The sequence below is a fragment of the Lissotriton helveticus genome, chromosome 7, assembly GCF_964261635.1.
Source record: "Lissotriton helveticus chromosome 7, aLisHel1.1, whole genome shotgun sequence".
In the NCBI taxonomy this organism is placed as follows: Eukaryota; Metazoa; Chordata; class Amphibia; order Caudata; family Salamandridae; genus Lissotriton; species Lissotriton helveticus.
Window position 1 is genome coordinate 967,802,092 of NC_136068.1, and position 23,274 is coordinate 967,825,365.

Genomic DNA, 23,274 nt, shown 5'->3' on the forward strand with positions numbered 1-23,274 from the left:
GAGGTCTCAAACAACCCTCCAATCGGGCTGTGAGTTGGTCCAGAGAGCCTGGGGTATTAACCACAGAACAATATATTTGGAAAACTACGCCTTTGCCCAAATCTCCTATCAGAAGTTTGGCCTCCTATGAGCCTAAGCTCGGGAAGGGAGTCTGTGTGCGGGACATGAGAATGAAGGGCGTCTAAATTGAAGTGGTTTATAGAACTGTGTATGGGCCAAGCATAGGTGACTTGGAGTTTCTTTAATTAAATCTCAATAAGGTCCCAACGTCTAAAGCCACTCCTCTGAACCAAGTGCCATGCCAAAGAGGTGTTTGTTGAGTGAGCTTGGTGTACCAATGAGAGTGTTGCAAAGCCACTTTCAAAGCCTGAAGTGCCGTTTTTGTCACCGATTTGGTGGAGTTAGGAATGGGGGGGCCATAGAGCATGGGTAGAATTTGATGGAATCCCAGAACAAATAGCTACAATTGGTAGACGGGTCCGACCATCCCCCTTTAAACCAGTCGTGGATGGCTAGGAGATGCTAAATTTAAGTAACGGAGGGATAGGTTGGCCATTCCTAGGCCACTGTCGTAAGGGCCATGTTGGCAGTGTGCATATGCCAGGTGGGCCCTGGAGCCGTGCAACAGGAAGGAGACCATCCAGGGACCAAAACCATGTCCATGGTATGAGGAGCAGCATGTTTTGAAAGGCATAAAGAAAGCGAGGCAGTATCATATTTTTAAATAGGGCTATGCAACCCATTAGATTCAGTGGGAGGGGTTGCCATTTTGCAAGGTTGGCTTTAGCTTTTCATGTCAGGGGCTCTATGTGAAGGGACCAAGTAAGTTCACGGTGTAGTGCAACCCAGATGCCCAAGTAATTGAAGTTAAAATGATGGATGGGTATGGTGTCCTGCCAATCGAAGCAGTCCTTCGAGGGGGCAACCAGCACTGATTTAGAGGGGTTCACCCTGAGACCTGATGCCTCCCCAAACAAATGTAGGAGGTGGAGAAAACGAGGGCCGGTCACTGCGGAGTTTGCCAAAAAAAGCAAGACATGGTTGGCATATATGGCTATACGATCTCCATGACCATCATTCCATCTCCACCCGTAGACCTGTGCATAAATGCAGATGAGTTGAGCCAGTGGCTCGATCGCAAGCGCGAAGAGGAGCGGGGACAGAGGACAACCCTGTCTGGTCCTTCGACCGATTGGAAAAGCGTGGGAGAGGGCTCCATTGATCTGGACCATCGCCGTAGTTTTGTAATGAAGGGCTTTGACAATTCCACTGAAGCGAGGTCGGATCCCAGCCCGTGCCAGCACCAGCTAAAGGTAGCCCCAGTCCACCATGTCAAACAGTGAAAAGCAAAGCTAAGTCAGGGGGCAATAGATAACGACGGGCTAGGGCCACATGAAGCTGTTGGAGGCAGTTTCTTGTGCTACAGGTCAGCTTGAAGCCCCACTGATCAAAATGTATCAATGTGCGTAGAACCTGTTATAGTTTGTGGCCAGGAGGGTTGCAAAGATCTTAACTTCCCCATTAGGGATATTGGACGATAATCTGCGCATATTGGAGATGGAGGCTGTGCTTTGGGAATCGCCATGATCATAGAAGTATCTATCTCAGTGGGAAAGGCACCCAAATCTACAAACTCCCTATAGAGGGCTAGAAGTTACGGGGTTAGGATATCGCGAATCACCCTGTAGAATTCAGTGGAAAAGCCATCAGGACCAGGAGCCTTCCCACGAGCCACCTTCAACAAGGTTGCCCCAACTCCCTGGGCGAAAATGGCTCCTCTAACACTCGGGCCTTGGTCGGAGAGAGATGGGGGAGGGGAACATCCTCAAGGAACTGAGAAGCGAAGGCTGTGTCACTCCCAGAGGGAGCGGTGAAGAAGTGATGGCAATAGTGGGCAAACGCTGTGTAATCTCAGGGAGGGTATGGATGGAGTTACAGTGTTCACCGTGGATTGTGGCACAATCCTGTTCACTTGCTGGTGGGAGGCTAGCCAGTATAGACGCTTCTCATTCTTGTTTTCCCAGGCGTAGACCCTGGCGGTCGCGGCCCACCAGGGATTGGAGGCAAATTTCTTCATATAGAAGGTTAAGTTGTCAGAAAGTATCGCCACTGATATTTATCTCCCTAGCCAGAGGGCATGTGCCTCCAACTAAGTGATGTGAAGGGAGCAGGTGTGCTCATGTACACAGATACGCCCCCTGGCAAACACCTGTATAATGGTCTTACTGGTGGCCCAAAGGGAGCCCACAGCTTCAACCGAGCCCTCCTGGACAGGTCGCAGAGAAAGGTGACCAGATTGATATTGTGTCCATCAAGCATCACAGTGAGGGCAGGAAAGGAGCCCTGTGGGTCGCAGGCTTCGCAGGAAACCGAGAGAGGGAAAGAAGGCAGAAGCAGAATGGCCACACTACGAGATCAATAGTATAGCCCCCGTGAAAGGTCATATTGTATCCTTTATGTGCCAGGAAGGGGCAGTGGTTACCTATAAGGTGGGTTTCTTGGAGCAGGAGATCCTCTGTGTGAAATTAAGGTGAGCAAAGTTAAGGACTGCAGCGGGCTTCACCCAGTCCAAGAAGCAATTAATGTTCCAGGACAAGATGTGAAAGGATACCCTCTCGGGGGGGAATAAATGTCCTGTGTAGCAAAGGAGGGGATGAAGGGAGCCACCTTGACTGCTTTGCTTTTTTGCGATTGCCGGATCAGTACCATCAGTCACCCATTGTGACACGTTTTCTGAAGGGTTTACGGAATCTGTTCTCACCTACCCCTTTTATTAAGTCCCAGTGGGACCTTAATTTGGTCTTCACTTTTCTTATGTGTTCCTCTTTTGAACACCCTGCAAAACTGCCACTTAAGGCTTCTGACACTTAATACAGCCTTTTGTAATGTCAATTACCTGTGCTAGAAGGGTGAGCAAGCTTCAAACTTTCGGTCACCCTCCTTACAACACCTTCCTCCCAGACCTCCATCCTGCAAATGGAGTGACCCCCTTCCATGTTGGCCAAAACATTACGTTGCCGACATTTGGATCTATTGAGTCTTTTTTTCTTTTACATTTCTCAGACCACCAGGGCTCCCTGCATTCCAGATCAAGGGCATACAGCTCGGAGTGTTTAAAATAAAATAATAAAGCTCTATTGAGGTCATGGATTAAATGATTTAAATGATACTTTTTTTTAATGTTGCAGGGGAGGAGGAAGGTAGTGTTTGGTGCACTCTCTGCAGGCCCCAAATTGTTAGCACTCCCACTGCATCTTCTAGGGCAATAGAGGGTGCTACTTGCCATAGCAGTCTTTTTTTTGGTAACTTTTAGGAAGCCCCGGTGCCCACCTATCCCCCCTTTATTTATTTGTATAAATTGGGGGCTGCCAGAGGAGCCCCAATGCCAGTAAGGCCCCAGTCGGCTCCCCAGCTAACACGCTTTTTGAATGCCTGCAGGAGCCAGTTCCTTGCCTTGCTTCCGCCCAGGAGAGCGCAGCATTTTTCTCTGCTCCGGCTTACTCAGGAGCAAAGTTGTGTTCCTTACCTGGGAGAATGCACACAGGGTATGGGCTCACTCTCCAGGGCAGGGAACAAAAGTATTCTGGGAAATTAGGTCCCTGGGACACTGCAGCTTATTAAGCCCCGTTAGATGGTGTCCCCAGGGCCAATCAAAGGCTCAGGTGGAGATTGGAGGTGTAAGCGCACGCAGCCCTCAACAAAGAACAAGTTACTTACCATTGATAATGATCTTTCTGATAGGGACACTAGCTGCGGATTTTTCACCTTAGAGTATTTCCTAGGCTTCAGAGTGTAACCAGAGAACCTTGAGCAGTACCTTTGCCAGGCTGTAGATGGCATCCGCAACTCCGTGTTTCCATCATCAGTGTCAGTTTCTTTCGTGACTATGTCTGCTGCAAAAATACAGAGCCACTACTGAATGATGTGTACCAGTGTGCAGAAATTAACATGGTCTTTTTGGCGAAGGTCCCATTTAACTTTGTACTAGAAAAAGCAATGCAGAAGGTAAGTAACTTGTTCTTATGACAGAGACTTCTAACTGCAGACTCCTCACCCTAGAATAGATACTCAAGCAAATCCTCCTCTGATGGGGGTCTACAAACTGGCTTAAACCAAAAATTGCTAGAAGACCAAACGTGCAAAATGGCTGTCCCAATGGATCGACTGTCCAGGCACAGGGTTTAGTGAATGTATGGATTGATGCCCACACATCAGCCTAACAGATGTCCAGGACAGGCACTCCACATGCAAAAACAGCAGTGGCTGATTTTGCTCTGGTGGAATAGCCGACAAGACTTAGGGAGGCTGCTTATAAGCCAACATGTAGCAGATTCTTAGGCAGAGCACAACCCAACAAGAAGATGGTCTGTTGTTTAACTGCCTTACCAATGAATAGCTGATCATTTTCCGGTGCTCTTTGGTGCAATCGCTGTAAAAGGAGGGAGGTCTTTTGGGGTCCAAACAATGGAGCCTCTTATCCTCCTTGAAGGATGTGGTGGAGCAAAAAATGTCGGCTACATAATGTTTTGGCCAACATTCAACAGGATGGTGGCCTGGGTCTGAAGAACCATTTTGCCTGGGAGGAAACTGTTGTAAGGAGGAAAAACCGAAAGAGCCTGAAGCTCGCTCACCTTCCTGACCCAGGTAATTGACATTAGAAAGGCTGTCTTTTGTGTCAGAAGCCTTAAGTGACAGCCGTCCATGGGTTTGAAAAGGGGAAAAGATAAAAGTTAAGACCAATTTGGGGCATAATAAAATAGGTACGTGGGAGCAGATGCTGTAAGCTCTTCAGAAAACGTGCCACAATGGGTGACTGAAACAGAAGACTGATCCAGCAATCGCAAAAAAGGTAAAATGGCAGACAGCTAACCTTTAACAGTGTACAGGACAAGGCATGCTGGGCTAATGACAATATAAACAAATGTAACTCCAACAAACAACTGGGTTCATCTGTCATGAGAACACCAAGCCACAAACTTGTCCCAGCGGCAGACGTGTATGGTCCATGTCAAGGGACGGCTGACTGCCAAATTAACAGCACAGATTTTGATTGGATAATTAAAAACATTCAACTCTAGCTACTCAATCGCCACGTATGAAGGTGGAGTGAGCATAGGTTCGGGTCTAGGACTCTCACCTGTTGCTGCAACAGGAGATGCTCCCGAAGAGGCAGCCTGACCGGAGGACAAAGAATAGATCAAGCCAAAGTTCTCTCCATTCTTGGAAAAGAATTGCACCACCTCTGGATGCAGACATCATTCATTATCCGCTAGGCATGGACGGCAGAGTTAGCCTGACATGGCATTCAGAGATCCTTCCTGGTTTTGCATAATCAGGAAGATGTCCAGGCATTACAGCCATGTCCAGAGGGGCAGGATCACCCGACACAAGTTCCTCGACCCGACCCCACCCTGTTTGTTGAAGTACAATGTGGCAGTGGTGTTGTACCTGAACACCTGAACCAGCCTTCCCCTGATGGGTGGAAGGAAGGAAGGAAGACTTTTAAGTGGATGGTCCTCAGCTACAGAAGATCGTAAGGGAGCAGAGACTCCACCGGAGACCAGAATCCTCTGATCTCCACCTCTGCCAGATGGCAACCCCAACCCAGAAGAGATGCATTGGTTACCACTGTCAGCTCTGGGTAAGGAAGGGAGAAGGGTCTGCTGCGGATCCAAACGCTGTTCTTCAAACACTCCAGCAGATCGTTTGCAGTCTCATCTGAAATGTGGACCAGGTCGGAGAGATTTCCCTGGTGCTGTGGCCACTAGGACTTCAGGTCCCACTGCAGAGCCTGCATGAGTCATCTGGCGTGTTTCACCAGCAGGATGCATGAGGTTATCAGACACAACAGCCTCACAGTCAGTCGGCACTGATATCCAAGACCAAGGCTGATACTTCGAAATCATAGCCCGAATGGCCCAGACTCTCCACTCCTGATGGGAAGTGCAGAACTGCACGGTGTCAAGAACGGCTCAGATAAAAGGGAGCATATGAGAAGGAGTCTGGTATGACTTCGGCATGTTGATAGTGAATCCCAGCAAATGCTGGATTTTTGCCATAGTCTGGAGGTGGGTGACAACTATCTGGGGAAAACTCGCCTTCGGCACAAGTTGTCAAAGTATGGGAAGACAGGGTCCCATGACCTTCGAAGATGTGCTGGAATCATTACGGTGAACAGCCAAGGGGCATTGATGAGACCAAATGGAAGCTCAGTGAACTGTAACTGCTACTGCAAACAGTGAATTGCAGGATGGGAAGGTGGAAAAGTGCATCCTGGAGGTCTAACACTACCATGTAATCTCCAGGATAGACCAGACATGGACCATGGTGAGCAAAAAGAGTTTCTGCTTTTGTAGGAAGGCATTTAGAGGGCACAGTTCTAGGAAAGGGAGGACGGTTTTGTCCTTTTTCAGCACCAGAAAGTAGCTGGAATAGCAACCACTACATACTTCTGATGCAGGTATCCTCTTGATGGCTCCTTTGGCCAAAAGAGTTTGAAAGCGGAGATTTAATCGGTTTCCCTGCCTGTCAAGCGAGCAGGGAAACCGCCAAATTGCTTTCACACACAGGGAGCTGCATATTTAGCAGCTCACTGTGTGTGAAAGCAATGCCGGCTCAGGCAGAAGGCGGTGAGCCAGCAGGGGCTGTGGGGATCTTCAGGCTCCCCCTGCAGTCCCAGTTCAGAAACCCATGGCTGGGCCCCAGGGCATGGGAATGGCCTGGCCCCAGGCGATGGGGTCCCCAGGGCCGAAATCACCCGGGAAAGGGGGGCAGTGACCCCCTCACCTATTAAAAATAAAATGCCGAGCCCCGGGGGATAGGGTCCCCTGGGGAGAAATCGGCCCAGGGCAGGGGTACTACCATCCCCTATTAAAGAAAATAGCCCACAACTCCAGCAAACTTACGTCTGTAAAGTGCAAATTAGCAAGTGCGTTTTCTCTGTAGTTCCACCTTGTAAAGTTATTTGTTGAAGACGCTAGAGAAACAATCACATTGGTAAAGTTACACACCACAAGGTCACTGGAGATATTTTAGTTGGGTAGAGGTGTTGCACAAAACAGAGGCCTCTTCTTTTTAGGGCTCGAGCCGGAGCTCCGAGATCCTAATGTTAAAGAAAAAAGAAAAAAACGTTTCTTTAGGGGTCCGGGCTGCAACATTCCTTAGTGCGCGAGCGTTTTTTATGGCATCTGCCTAGTTATTCGTCTTTGCTGTGGTGTCTATTTAGTAGCCTTGACGTGATAGGCTATATTTACTTTTCGTCCGCCATGTTTTTCATTTTCATGGCATATTGTGTGCGGTTATGCGCACGTCAGAATATTAATCTTAATTAGAAGCTGTCAGAGTGCCCGTGTAATGCAATCCAGATGGTGGTTGCGCGTTCACCATTCAGCCTTGCTTGCATGTATTAGGCGCGCGTGTAACATGTACCTTTCGCGCACGGCAGTCCATTCATTTTAATTAGGAGCTGTCAGGGTGCCGCGTTCACGGCGGAGATAATTGAAAGCATATGCCTGCAGTGGCGCGCGTGCGAGGCCGAGAGCTGAGCACGATGACTCCATGCCACATTTACAACACAGCAGACATCTGCTACTTCTACATTCCTGAAGTCAGGAAACCGGACAGTAAGCACGAGCGACATGCCAAACGTACAAGTGGTTTGTTAGTATGGGCTGTGAGGACACGGAGGGGTTGGCTAGTTCTGCTGGGACTGCAGAAAGGTGCACGAGGCCGCTCACACCAGCTGTCGGAGAAAGAAGGGAATGCGAGTAGTGTTCGTCTTCGCACGAGGCAAGAGCACTTTACGTTAGTTCCAAATCATTTCTCTCCGCATAATTACTCTTTAGTACGCAAGCTGCTTTTTTTCAAAGGTCCGCTTACACAGGATGTGACTGCTCACATTAACACGTTAACACAGGAACATAATTAAGAACTTTCAATTCACACAAGGCAGAGGGCACACATTTCAACTGCGTACTGCTCAACTACGGACATCCTATCCAGGAAGTACCAGGTACACTCCCTCAGTCTTACCTCTAAAATTGCACACAGAAGCTCAGACGCTTGAAAGACTTGGGTGGTGTGCGGTTACAGATGGCCCGCTTGCTAGCATTATATAGCATGTCAAAGCCCCTCTCCCGAGTTAGGGTCTTAGAGACGACTATTACACGAGGCATCTAGATCTATATTAGAACATTCTGCGCAACGTGCCTAAAAGTCAATAAAAAAATCAAATATGAAATGGCCAGTGTTGACTGCGTCATAGTGTTTTTTACTTTAACCCCTTCGACGCTGATGACGAGCTGGGCTCGTCATGAGGTAGCCTCCTCGCACGCTCATGACGAGCCCAGCTCGTCACGTAAAGTGCGCTTTTAAAAAAGTCAGCCTACGAGCGGAATTCCGCCCGCACGCATGCGGTTAAGACATGCTGCATAGCAGTGAGGTCTGCTGGCAAAATGGCTAAAAGTAAAGGGAAAAATGACCCGGTCAGTGTTTACAGTGTCATAGTACTTTTTTAGGGCTCGGCCTACGTCACCACGAAGTGGGGCGGAGCTCCGAGCTCTTATTAGGGCTCGGCCTACGTCACCACGAAGTGAGTAGTGAGTAGAGTAGTGAGTAGTGAGTAGAGTAGTGAGTAGTAGAGTAGAGTAGTAGAGTAGAGCAGTGAGTAGAGTAGTGAGTAGAGTAGTGAGTAGAGTAGTGAGTAGAGTAGTGAGTAGAGTAGTGAGTAGAGTAGTGAGTAGAGTAGTGAGTGCAGAGTAGTGAGTGCAGAGTAGTGAGTGCAGAGTAGTGAGTGCAGAGTAGTGAGTAGTGAGTGCAGAGTAGTGAGTAGTGTAGTGAGTAGTGAAGTGAGTAGTGAGTAGAGTAGTGAGTGTAGAGTAGTGAGTAGAGTAGTGAGTAGAGTAGTGAGTAGTGAAGTGAGTAGTGAAGTGAGTAGTGAAGTGAGTAGTGAGTAGAGTAGTGAGTGTAGAGTAGTGAGTTGAGTAGTGAGTAGAGTAGTGAGTAGAGTAGTGAGTAGAGTAGTGAGTAGAGTAGTGAGTAGAGTAGTTAGTAGAGTAGTTAGTAGAGTAGTTAGTAGAGTAGTTAGTAGAGTAGTTAGAGTAGTTAGTGTCATGTATTCCTATAGGTTCTGAATCGATCCCCCTATTCCTGACCCTATTCTGGTTAAACTAACTATCAAGTTAACTAACAGTCAGCCCATGAGGCAAGAAAAGCCCCCATGATGCAGATACCGTTATCTGACGCAGTCACACTACGGCACAGGAACGTGTTATCTGATTAGGTCATAACGCTTGAGATCTAATTAGACAAGCGACATTCCTCCAGCCCCTGATAAGGCATACGACGTTCTCATAACAAATCAAACCTATGACAACCTGGAAAATCCGTGCGGCCATTGTTTTGATTTCACAGAGAACTTCAGTAAAAGAATGTGCTAACGAGCAAGTCGTATGACATCTTTATTGACGCATCTATGTCCATCCTTACGTCAATCTCGGCACCTTTAAGGTATAAATATTGCCGATCTTGCCCTATGCAAACACACGCGTGGTGACAAGACGGAGCAGCCATACTTGCCGAAGCCCAGAAGCAGAGCAGACCCCGCTGGCAGCAGCCCCGCCTTCCTGACGCGCTGAGAGACGCGCTGCTATCTCTTGCCGAGAGACCCAGCACCTGAGCTTTCGGGCAGCCCTCGCAGGCAGCCTGGAATATCGAGAGCAGAGAAAGAGATACCATTCCTCATTCATCCTAACTTCCAGGTACAGAACTGAATAACCCCTCACAGAGAATTCTTTAGTTATTCACTTGGCAAAAACAAACTTAACTTAAACTGTAACTTTCTATTCCCGCCCACGCATTAGACTTAGGTCAGGTACACGGGGTAGGCGTATTTAGAAACACCAGTTGAGTACGTTTAGTCAAATGTATATGTGTATGTAAATATATTTTAATCATTTTAAACATCATATGGCTCAGAAACCATATCAATGTTTTTACAGTATTATTTTATACTATTGCTTTTAATGTATGCACTTTACTTAACTATAAGTATTGCAATAATATCGATCCATTTCTCTTGTACGAGAAAAGAGACTGATCAATAAATAACACCTTTTTATTGAACACGCCCGTCTCTTCCTTTTCTCTACAATCTGATGAGACTAAGAATGCACGTACTGACTGAGTAAAATAATTGCCTTGTGCTCACACGACTCTGGAGATACACTCTTGATTAGGGGAGAGCAAAGTTGTCATGTTCTATGGTTGTCAGAAACTAAATCCCTTCTTGTCTAATCAGGGGAGTTAATTCTTTCCTGAACATTCGAGAAAGTTTCTAGCGAACTCTGAGCTACGCTGGCAAACCCAAAAATTAAGTCTAGTATCGACAGTAGTAGACCTAGTTAACGTCTGGCCTAGGCCTTTACTGCTGTAGGTATTATTCCAATGCGCAGAGCCTATTGGGAAGATAGGAACTACACTACATGGCGCCCAACGCGTTTGGAAAGGGCGATAAAACTAACGTAAGACATTTAGAGTAACTCAGTCGTGCTTTCTCACTCAGACCCCTTTTCCCAAATACTCCAAAGACGTCTGGAGTGGGTGAAAGGTAATATCCTCCAAAACCTCGCAGGAGGGAACTCCTATGTAAGGTTCTTGGTTTAGTCAACGTTGAAGGATACACTGTTCCAAAATATTATGCATCTAATCTTTGTTCCATAAGAAACCTGATCTGCAAACAAACAAAATAACCATCCTGACAGTAAAATGTCAGAAAGTGATGAAGAAAGAGAGGCAGTTAGATTAGCAGCTGAAATAGCAGCAGCAGATACTGCACTAAAGGATGCAGACGCGGATATAATACTGATTCCGGTCAGCAAAAGGAAATCTATAACCTTAAAACTTATAGAAAACGGACTGACACCTAGAGGTGGCACAGTCATATTCGTAATTGAGGCACACGAATATCGGCAGACAGAGGTATACTATACATGGATACATTTTCCAGCAGCAAATGCTGTAACAAAGTACTTCCACTATTACAAAATAGAGGTTCCACCCGACATTTACACTCCTTTCGAGGAGGTGGAAGTACCACTCAAATTCCAAGAGCATTTGCTCTTATTTGATGGCGCCCTAATACATAACAATCACATCACCAGGCTCGGTCCTTTAGGTAGACCAGGAGCAATGTGGCCGGTCTTAGCCGGATACACACCACACCCAGACATCGAAGGAATGTCTACTGGAGAGCTGTTAATACAGCTAAAACAATTACTAAAAATTCATAGACAATTAGTCCAGTATGTAATGCGGACTTCAACAATTCAGCCAGCGATTAAACTTCCACAGCTGACCCCTCACCAGGGGAACACAAATAAAATCACACCACAGAACATCCAATCCTGCCTAGGTAAAGTTCCGGCTAAACGGGAACAGATACCATTCTGGTTGGCACAGAAAATCACCCAAATAGAGGCGGTGTTTCCTGACACCACCCCGCTAGAAAAACACAGGATTCTGACTATATGTCTCCCAATGGGAATCGCACCACACATAGAGGACTGTGACACTTGGGGTACAGTCTTTGCTTCAATCTACACAAAAACGCACGGTGTTCCATCCATGTCGGTAATACCAGATGTGCTAAAACAAATTCAACTTTAAAAAATCCAGAATTGCCCATTTAACGGTCTTATACGTAGGATATGAATTATCAAGTATAGCCTGGTTGACAATTTTCTAAAGAACTAGAAGAATTAAAAAATCTAAAATATGAAAAGACGTATCCTCTACCAATCGACATTCTGCCTCTACGACATTACGCCTGTGTAATCTATACAGACGGACATGCTCAACCCTCCGTTTGGGGAGAACATGCATACAACCCCACATGTGAGATTACAAAAGAAGTGTGGCGCGGAGGTAAATTAAGACCTCTATTAACAAAAACACACTCAGTTGAAACTAATTCAGAACTACAAACTGAAATAATAGCATTAAAAATGGCGCTGGATAATGCGGATCGCGAATTCCCGACACTTATAGTGTCAGATTCATATTACTGCGTCAAAGCATATAACAAGGATTTGCAGACATGGATTCAGAACGGTTACAAAGATGACACAGATGCACCAATAAAGCAGAAATTGCTCTGGGAACAAATAGCTCTTTTACAAAAAGAACTACCAAAGACTCACGTGACACACTCACTGAGTCATCAGCGTGATGGCGTTCACGTTGTAGGGAATTCATTGGCTGAAACAGCCGCAGCGGCAGCCACTATACCGGCTCCCGTAGATCGAAAAAAGCGTACATTAAAATACATTGACGGTGAAACAATGCTGGCGGTGAAAACGTCATCAAAAGGCGACTGCTCAGCGTTACCGATCAACTATCCACTCAATTATACATACATAATCGATGCAAACTCCGTCCCTTTTGCTCGAATCCCTGGAGTGGGGGATAGAGTGATTCCAAACATGGACAGGAGAAGCTTGTTAATCGCAGACGCACACATGGGCGAGGGTCTCAGACACCTCAAACTGAAAGATTCTCTGGAAGAATTACAATCACGGTACTGGTGGCCAGGCATGAGCCTGCATTACACCATGTTTGTAAAAAACTGCCCAAACTGCAACAGAGATCGCAGTGGGGAGAGAAACAGTTTAATACCTCGTCGTATCAAGGCAGATAATATGACCAATAAAAAGCAGGGCTTGCGATTAACATATACAGGCTAGTTTCCACTTATAATGTAGATCACCAGCACTCGGCTGACGTCCGGACTGTTATACAAAGATTTGCGAGTCTAAATGGCATATACGCTAAGAGCATGTTACGTTTGACCATAGTCTTCACTCTAGCCCTCCGGCCGGGGGGGAAACATGGCCAAATGAGCACAGCCCAGCGGGAATCTTCTCACTTCCTTCCTGAGGGTACGGGATGGTGTAAAGAAAAGACCAAGGCAGAAAGCAATCTATAATGGAAAGGATATTAGGTTCGGGAGCTGGGTGGGTCAAACATCTAATAAGTGTCCAACGTAGTCTAAATAACTTGCCAAGAAATTCTCTGAAGGGATTCAGTCCGTACTAATTATTATTTGGAACTAGAATGATTATCTCTGACCTCGACAGTCAGACTTCAGTGGTTAAAGAAAAAAGCTTTGATGTCAAAGACCGTTTGGCTATTTTGCAGGACTTAAACAAAACAAGAAAAGACCTGAGCAACATACAGTTGAAACAACAGCCAACAACCACTAAAGAATCACCACCTGTCCCAGCAAGACCTGTCTGGATTCCAAAAGTCGGGGATCTAGTCAGGGAGAAGATCGCGGTAAAGAAGGAATTTGGGCCTTCTTACAGAAAAGCAGTTCCTGTGTTGTCTGTCAACGGGACAAGATCAGTTGTACTACCGCCACTTGCTGGTAAAAAGGAGAACCGAGTTGTATCCATCGACCTGGTAAAACCACAACATGTGGCCGATAACAAACAGTAGGCCAAGTGGACTCCCAATAAGTAGCAGAACACCAAGGTTTGCTACAAGTACAGAGGTCCTAACAAAGAGGCTCATCACATTCGAAACGCCTACAGAAGAACAACAAGGACTATGCAACAATGCAATAGAACTCAGACCTCTGAAAACCCAAATAAAAACATTTAGCAGAGACACACCAATCTATAATGAAGTACCAACTGAAAATGCAAGAAACAAAAATCCTGAAGCAATTGGAACAATTGACAGAACTGCATCCGGCTACTTCATCAACTTCGATGATTCCGCTGAAAGCCTCAGTGAATCAAAGACACAGCCATCATCAAAATCCTTTAAAGACAAAGCTAAGGAACTTTTGAACCAACTGAAAGAAACAGATCTGATTTCTCCATGGATTGAATTTTGGGTGGGTTTTGGTGCATTTATCCTCATACTTTGGCTCATCATGGTATTAACTTTGGGACGCTTCATTGAGGGGAAATATGCTAAAATGGACACAGCAAGTCAGAACATCAACTTGGTCCTCAAACCACACACATCTTCACACGTCGAGAAAAGAGAACTTTCTTCAGCCAACTTCACAGCCAATCCTATACCTGGTGGGGTAGCCTGGGACAACACGGACTATGAAATTTATGGTCCGGTCGAGATCCTGAAATACCCACACCAAATCAAGATCTCCTTGAGTGACTTTGCAAAACCAAACTCATTTGCTGATGATTGGGACTTCGAAAGCATTAATAACATGATGTCTGACTTAGTAATGTCTGCTAAATTTACAAAACATGATTATTTGCAAGGTTCTACAAATTATGACAGTATGTATTGCTATAACCACTATGGTAATCACTTTTTACATAAATCTGCACAACCTAGAAATGTTTTAAATTATAATCAATGGGAACATTGTGCAACACCTCCAAAAGGGAGCTCAAGAACTGTTTACGACAAATATTCATATTTTTCAGGTTTTAACACAAGTAATGCTGAAACATTTTATTATAAATTGTCAAACAAGACAGGGATGAAAACCATGATAACCAACACAAAGTTGATATATTCAGATTCATTCTTCGAGGAAATGAATACTTTAGGATTTAATTATTGGGACAAAAATGTTGATTTGAAAAGTGTTTGGGGTACAAAAGAATGGCAAGTACAGGGTTTAGAAGCTTTGTTTAGAGCTTGCATGATCCCAGAACAAATGATATTTTTAAATGACACTGTTCAACAAACCACCTGTCTTGGCCTAGCCAAAATCAAAGATTTAAATAAACCGTCTATTCCAAAGCCAACAATGTTTAGCAATAGCTCTAATACGGATGAAGAGATAGACGTAAACCATATATTAAACCAAAACAGAACACATCCTAATTGGAAACAATGGTTGATCTGGCCCACAGATACAAATAACTGTCAAGACAGATTCCTGAATAAAACACAGGGGTTCAAAATGACCAGGCCAGACCCTAGATATCCCCAAAGACATCACCCAGGGATAATAACAACCTACAGTGTGGGCAAATTATGCCTTCAGTGGCTACAAACTTCCACACTGCCTGAAATTAAGCAACACCTAACTTTACTTACTGATGGTGCTGACTTGCGTGATTTCATTTTGGGACCACGCAAACAGCGTCAAAAGCGTTTCATAGCAGCCTCTGTATATGCAGCATACAATGAGGCCTGGAAGGTTACTCAAATTGAAACAGCAGAGAGAATACGGGAAATTGACCGTATTAATTTGGAAAAATCACTTTCTGTAGTGGACAATGGGTTAATGACTCTGTCCTCCAGAATTTTTTCTTTGGACAGCATTGTGTCGTCAGCAATCGATATATTATCGCAAGACTTACTGTTATTACAACATGGTCAGTCACAATTGCGTTCTATTGTACAGCTTGGCTGGACGTTACAAAATCTGCGTTCAGGCTATGTGCCTTGGCGTTTAATCAACACAACGTCACTATTCCAAATCTTTAACCTTACTGATAGACAAATCGGTATGGCGCAAAAGGGTGCTGATTATACAATCTTGAGCATTGAAAAACTAGAAAGATTACCAATGACAATGTCAGAACGACCTGTCAGTGAATGGATAATCCACGGAATCATAAATATTCCAATCTCAACCTTCAGGTTTCAATACTGCCAAAAATATATACAGGCTGGCATGTACGAGAAATTGGGAAAGGGGTACCTTAAAACAACTTGGAACCTGCCCTATTCGCATGCATGTGTCAGTAATAAAGGACAGAAAGTGTTTCTTAGTGGCAACAATTGTGCTATGTCTCTAAGCGGCACGCTTCTGTGTAACGGAATTAGTTTGCATGGAGCCTGTGAAGGGAATTCATACAACCTTTCATGTCACCAGCAAGGCGCACCTGCAACCGAAATAGAACCATTCTTTCAAAGACTCTATAATGGGAGTTACATTCTTATTGTAGACCGCAAATGTTGTAGTCTTATGCCCGGGACTCCTTATCTAGTCACTACGACTGCGAAGGTCAAGTGCTGTGGACGTTCTTTGTTCCCCAGCTCCTTTCCAGACAGGGAGGCAAGGGCATGGCCCAGTTTGAAAATTACTTCTATTCGAATAGATACTTTAAGCAGAATGAAAACAGTGCTTCTTCAGACGCCTACAAGGCTCACGTCATCAAAAGAAACGTATGATCTACAAGTCGCAAGGACGACTGCAGAGATACATACATTATTATCGACTAATTCCCCCGTACATTTCGCGGAAAACCTGAGCGAATTCTTAAATATTTCTGATACCACTGGGGTCTCAAAGGTATTTAAGACAGTATTTTCGATGGCATTAACACCATTCAAAGCCATACTGGGTATTTTTCCAGATTTCGTCCATTCGATTTTTGGCGGACTTCCCCTGATACTGGGACTAATTGCAGGAATCCTATTCTTAGTCCTTATTTTTCGTTATGGCAACCCATGTCACAGATCAAACTCTCGCGACAATGGAAGATACAATCCTAGCCATTGGATACCGGGACCGGATATCAAAAATCCTGGGACTATCCCGGCTTAGAGACCTGAACATGACTTGGTTTCTATCATTTCGACCAATGTGGCAAAGATGTGTTTTACCTGTATTGAGATGTCTGCTATGCGGAGAAGAATGCGTGTTAGACACCTGTCTGACGCTACAATCGGATGCGCCAGTGGATGCAGATACATTGTGGTTCCTACCAAGGTTCACGCTTTGTGCTGCCCTCAAAGGCTGCCAATCCTGATGACGGCATTCGTGGAATCTTCACCACTACGATTGAAGAGTAGTGAAGTTCAAGATGAAAGCAGCATTGATCAGGTACGACCTCCTGTCAGCAATGCGAATCAGAATGTCAATGGAGACAATCATGCGCACAAATGCATGGTTACACCTATTTCCGACTTAGTGGAACTTTCCCATGAAGCTGTTGACAGTTTTTTCGAAAGCCTTAATGATATGATGTTCTCTCCAGAACAGAAATAGAGACTTTTGAGCAAGCTCGCACACGGCGTTCCCTGAATTCGGCCTTCAACTTTAAAAATAAAGTCACATGAACAATTTTTCCCACCAGTTCACGGACAACAATTTTTTAGCAGCCCCAAATTATTTTTTACAAAATTTTCGGGACACTTATCTTCTGCTTAAAGTAAGAAACTATTCCTAGAGAACTAAGATTTCTATTTTTAGATACTTTATAAACTTTAGTTGCCCGCTGGTATGTTCACAAATATTTTATTATGTGATGAAATGGTCTCGAACTTTCTTTCTGTATAGCCATAAATGTAAATGTAAATGTATTTCGATTTATATAGCGCACGAATCACCCTGGGGTCTCAAGGCGCTTGCTTAGGGAACCCGTCCTGGTATTCCCCTGTGAGATACCCCTGCAGGGTATCCACAAGGTGAAAGCCAGGCATCCCGCCGCGAGGGGCCGTAGTGGAGATTAAGCAAGCTATTGCCCAGAGTCGCAGAGTGTGACCCAGTGAGTCGAGTAGGCACCGGAGCGAGAATTGTCGAGTCCGTGGAATTTTTGAGCCCGAGACCCGCCGGGGCGGGGAATCGAACCCTGGTCCACGGCCGATCTCAGCTTCCGGGTCTGCCGCCTCTAACCACTGAGCCACGCTTCTCCACTCCCAAATTATTTTTTACAAAATTTTCGGGACACTTATCTTCTGCTTAAAGTAAGAAACTATTCCTAGAGAACTAAGATTTCTATTTTTAGATACTTTATAAACTTTAGTTGCCCGCTGGTATGTTCACAAATATTTTATTATGTGATGAAATGGTCTCGAACTTTCTTTCTGTATAGCCATATTAAGAGCCATTTCATGTGTATTTCTCATATACCATATAAGCAATATTGTCTACAAATGCGTGTTTACTTTAGCGTTTAATTCATAGCTTAAGTGCATACAATATATATGACTGCAATTTTTCAGTATATTTGAAAATTTCAAAATGCATTTATGTATTTTGGGGTGGTGAGGTATACACTATACTCTATAGTATGTTGTACTATGTTATACTATGCATAGATTAGTAAATATGACCATAGTTAGCGTGGAGTGGGTGTCATGTATTCCTATAGGTTCTGAATCGATCCCCCTATTCCTGACCCTATTCTGGTTAAACTAACTATCAAGTTAACTAACAGTCAGCCCATGAGGCAAGAAAAGCCCCCATGATGCAGATACCGTTATCTGACGCAGTCACACTACGGCACAGGAACGTGTTATCTGATTAGGTCATAACGCTTGAGATCTAATTAGACAAGCGACATTCCTCCAGCCCCTGATAAGGCATAAGACGTTCTCATAACAAATCAAACCTATGACAACCTGGAAAATCCGTGCGGCCATTGTTTTGATTTCACAGAGAACTTCAGTAAAAGAATGTGCTAACGAGCAAGTCGTATGACATCTTTATTGACGCATCTATGTCCATCCTTACGTCAATCTCGGCACCTTTAAGGTATAAATATTGCCGATCTTGCCCTATGCAAACACACGCGTGGTGACAAGACGGAGCAGCCATACTTGCCGAAGCCCAGAAGCAGAGCAGACCCCGCTGGCAGCAGCCCCGCCTTCCTGACGCGCTGAGAGACGCGCTGCTATCTCTTGCCGAGAGACCCAGCACCGGCGCTTTCGGGCAGCCCTCGCAGGCAGCCTGGAATATCGAGAGCAGAGAAAGAGATACCATTCCTCATTCATCCTAACTTCCAGGTACAGAACTGAATAACCCCTCACAGAGAATTCTTTAGTTATTCACTTGGCAAAAACAAACTTAACTTAAACTGTAACTTTCTATTCCCGCCCACGCATTAGACTTAGGTCAGGTACACGGGGTAGGCGTATTTAGAAACACCAGTTGAGTACGTTTAGTCAAATGTATATGTGTATGTAAATATATTTTAATCATTTTAAACATCATATGGCTCAGAAACCATATCAATGTTTTTACAGTATTATTTTATACTATTGCTTTTAATGTATGCACTTTACTTAACTATAAGTATTGCAATAATATCGATCCATTTCTCTTGTACGAGAAAAGAGACTGATCAATAAATAACACCTTTTTATTGAACACGCCCGTCTCTTCCTTTTCTCTACAATCTGATGAGACTAAGAATGCACGTACTGACTGAGTAAAATAATTGCCTTGTGCTCACACGACTCTGGAGATACACTCTTGATTAGGGGAGAGCAAAGTTGTCATGTTCTATGGTTGTCAGAAACTAAATCCCTTCTTGTCTAATCAGGGGAGTTAATTCTTTCCTGAACATTCGAGAAAGTTTCTAGCGAACTCTGAGCTACGCTGGCAAACCCAAAACTTAAGTCTAGTATCGACAGTAGTAGACCTAGTTAACGTCTGGCCTAGGCCTTTACTGCTGTAGGTATTATTCCAATGCGCAGAGCCTATTGGGAAGATAGGAACTACACTACATTAGTAGTGAGTAGAGTAGTGAGTAGATTAGTGAGTAGAGTAGTGAGTGCAGAGTAGTGAGTAGAGTAGTGAGTAGAGTGTAGAGTAGTGAGTAGAGTAGTGAGTAAAGTAGTGAGTAGAGTAGTGAGTAGAGTAGTGAGTAGAGTAGTGAGTAGAGTAGTGAGTAGAGTAGTGAGTAGTGAGTAGAGTAGTGAGTAGAGCAGTGAGTAGTGGGTGCAGAGTAGTGAGTAGTGAGTGCAGAGTAGTGAGTAGAGTAGTGAGTAGAGTAGTGAGTAGAGTAGTGAGTAGAGTAGTGAGTAGAGTAGTGAGTAGAGTAGTGAGTAGTGAGTTGAGTAGTTAGTAGAGTAGTGAGTAGTGAGTGCAGAGTAGTGAGTAGTGAGTAGAGTAGTGAGTAGAGTAGTGAGTAGAGTAGTGAGTAGTGAGTGTAGAGTAGTGAGTAGAGTAGAGTAGTGAGTAGAGTAGTGAGTAGAGTAGAGTAGTGAGTAGAGTAGAGTAGTGAGTAGAACATCACAGGCAGCAGCTGTGCAAGCTTCTTACACTCACAAGGAGACCACAGGCAGCTGAGGTGCAAGCTTCTCCCACTCACAAGAAGGACATCACAAAGAGCAGCGGTGCAAGTTTCTCACACTCACAAGACCGACATCACAGGCAGCAGCAGTGCAAGCTTCTTACACTCACAAGGAGACCACAGGCAGCAGAGGTGCAAGCTTCTCACACTTACAAGAAGGACATCACAGGCAGTAACGGTGCAATATTCTCACACTCACAAGGAGATCACTGGCAGTACACACCACATGAACACACTCCATAACACATAGCAACAATACATTGGCATTTACAATGCCATTAGCTCAAACTCAAATAAATCCGAGCCCGATTGCATTTCTAATGCTTGTTTATATTTGTTTAAATCATTTTTTTTTAACTTTTTTGTTTTTTGTTTGCTTTGCACATCATTCAGTAAAACCGTACAATCAGAGCAGCATTCATGTAACAGACGGGAAAAGAATAGGTACACTGTGACTGAGTGCAACACATCTGTGCAGAGACAGGGTTACGTTAATCCCAACCAATCTTGTAACAACATCTCAAGGAGGACAACACAATGTTGCTAGAGATAAAACACTGGTCTCTTCTTTGATGAATACGCAGGGCAGGATTCATTCTGGCATGATGCTCATTTCTAAGAAATTAGACCTCCACAGTTAAGAAATACAATGTTAACAACTGTTGAAATTCACTGACAAAACCCAAAGGTTACAGGTATGTTATAGTTAGGAAATAAAATGCAAAAAAACTTAGAGATTCACTGAAAAAAACAAAGGTTAAAGGTTCGTTCTAGTTAGGAAATCAAAACAAAGGTTACAGGGACGTTATAGTTAGGCTCACATTTCAGTCATACAAAACCAGAGAAATTCAGCAGTTCTAGTTAGCTGAGCTAACTATAACTTACGCCCCTGCATTACACTGCTTATGACCTTAACATATTACATCACTCATGACATGATCGGTAACATCACTGATGACACCTATAATGTCCTTGTAACCTTTGGTTGTTTCAGTGAAAAAATATATATGTAAATGAATACACTTGTTTTCAGTTTATATAGCACAAACTCAGCCCAAGGCTATTGACACAAGGTACGGTTTATTCTTTTAAGGTACAGGGAGATTACATAATTTGCCCAAAAATCACATGGCTGTGGGTCGACGCCAAAACTCAAACCTGGATCCCCCGTTCTAAAAGCTGGCATCTCTGACTAAGTTCACATCCTCTTCCTGTACACATCCATAGGTAAGTATGTACATGCATACACTCAAAGTTTCTACAAGCACCAACCACACAACAGGTCAGCCACAAAAAAACTTTGCGAAAGACTAAGCAACAAATGCAGGCTCACATGTTTTTGAGGTTTTCCGCTACAAGACTGGCATACTGTGCATCCGTCTGTGAAAGAAAAAGACAAAAATTTAAATCACTTTAGGACGATGAGAATAAAAGTGGGCGACCCAACAAATTAACAAGGCAAGCTGAGTCAGGGCAGAGCCGGTGGTCTGGCAAGTCTACAAAAGCCCATGCACAAGCCGAGATCTGAAAATGTTTGGTACATAAACTGTGCACCAAATAGCATACTATATATGAAGACTTTTCAACATTTACAAAGCTTGTATTTCTTTAAATTGCAGAAGCGTTTCAACTTAGTACATCACAATCTATTACTGCTTTGAGCGGCATTTATTAAAAGTGACGTTTTTTGCCGAATATCAAATAGTTTTGTCAAGCAGGGAAGACAGTAAAAAAAGCCAGGGTTTCTGATTTTATATTGTGCCATTCAGCTACTAGTTGGGAATATATTTTCCTAACCTGTTTTACATCGACAGCTAAGGTTTTTTTAGGTTTCGCCTGGTGATCCGCTGCGCAGCAGCGTTCGCGCAGGCGAAATCTTTTGAGAATAGTATGTGGCTTTGTTCTGCCTCGGTCTTCCATTGGCTAGCTCCATAAATGGAGGCTAGCCATTGGAAGAGAGAGGCGTCCGTCCTTGTGCGAGGCGATTCGTGAGCGTTCCGTCAAATTTTTCTCATCCCGCCCCTTTGTGACGTCATTCAGGCTGTGGGCGGATGTTATTTTTTTTTTTCGTCTCGGCATGTTTGTTTCAGTTCCAACGTGTGCTTTGCAGGGGTGGGCTGCGCGATTTCACTTTTCTTGAGTTGCTAGCAGGTAAGCGGCATATTTTACTAGTTTTTTTATCCCGTTCCCGCCCCCCCCTCCCGCTGTCCGTGAGCCCGTTCCCACCCCCCTCCCGCTGTCCGTGAGCCCGTTCCCGCCCCCCTCCCGCTGTCTGTGTGCCCGTCCCCCCTCCCGCTGTCCGTGAGCCCGTCTCCCCTCCCGCTGTCCGTGAGCCCGTCCCCCCTCCCGCTGTCCGTGAGCCCGTCCCCCTCCCGCTGTCCGTGAGCCCGTCCCCCCTCCCGCTGTAGACCAGACTCCATGCCTAATGTTTGTAGATTGCCAGCTCTTCGCCTCTTATCGCTTGTCATCGGGGCGACCCCTTCAACAGCACAGCGCTCTTGGGTTTTAGTATAACAAAGGCATCGGACATGCGGACGCTCTTCGCCTGAAGTGTGCACACTCACAAACTGGGGTGTCATTTTGGGTCTGGATAGGCGCATCTGAATTTACCCCGTGTTGCGGTGGCGATGCCATCTGGATATTAACCCATACATGTAGGGTGGCACTACTCGTAGGCCTCCCAAAAGCCGAGAGCCCCCACACCTGCTTCACAGTCCCATCCCCAGGTTTTATTCATCCCAGGCCTTCCTCACCCACCAACAATCATTACCCTGGATGCAGCAAAGCAACCGCAGCCAGAGCCTTCATGCACCCTCTTTATTGGACACAGGCATAACAACCGATGCACCTTCTTACTCAAGGTACTGGACGACTGTCATCTGGGACAGTATTGTCCAGTGTCGGGTCTTTAATTACCAACCTAATGTATTTTGGGAGATGTAGGATTTGTAAGAAAAGCACATGGCTAGCACCTAGTGTCTATGATGAGATGTCATTTGCAACCCCATTCTTAGTTTAACTCCCAAAGATTTTGTGCCATCCCACTCACGAGTGCAGCTAATCCCATTTTGTGTCCTTTTGCTTGCTTCTTGATACTTGAAGCCCTATACTAAACATGGTGGAAACAGGACTGTATGGTACCAGAAAGAAAAGAGCAAACAGGACCAGAAAGCCTAGCACATCAGATTTTGAACAATCGGAGTTCCCCAGAATCAACTTTCTCACAACCCCCTCCTCATCGATGGGCTCTCCCTGTCTC

At 44.9% G+C, this 23,274-nt stretch overlaps 1 protein-coding gene across 1 annotated transcript in view; it reads right to left on the reverse strand.

Annotated features, from left to right (window-relative positions):
* The window catches only part of MGAT4B (alpha-1,3-mannosyl-glycoprotein 4-beta-N-acetylglucosaminyltransferase B), a 1,462,166-nt gene that overhangs the window by 888,013 nt on the left and 550,879 nt on the right, over positions 1–23,274 (reverse strand). Inside the window, exon 5 of the mRNA XM_078653536.1 lies at positions 21,349–21,395. Within this exon, the coding sequence (XP_078509662.1) occupies positions 21,349–21,395 (47 nt within the window). The remainder of the gene's footprint in view (positions 1–21,348; positions 21,396–23,274) is intronic.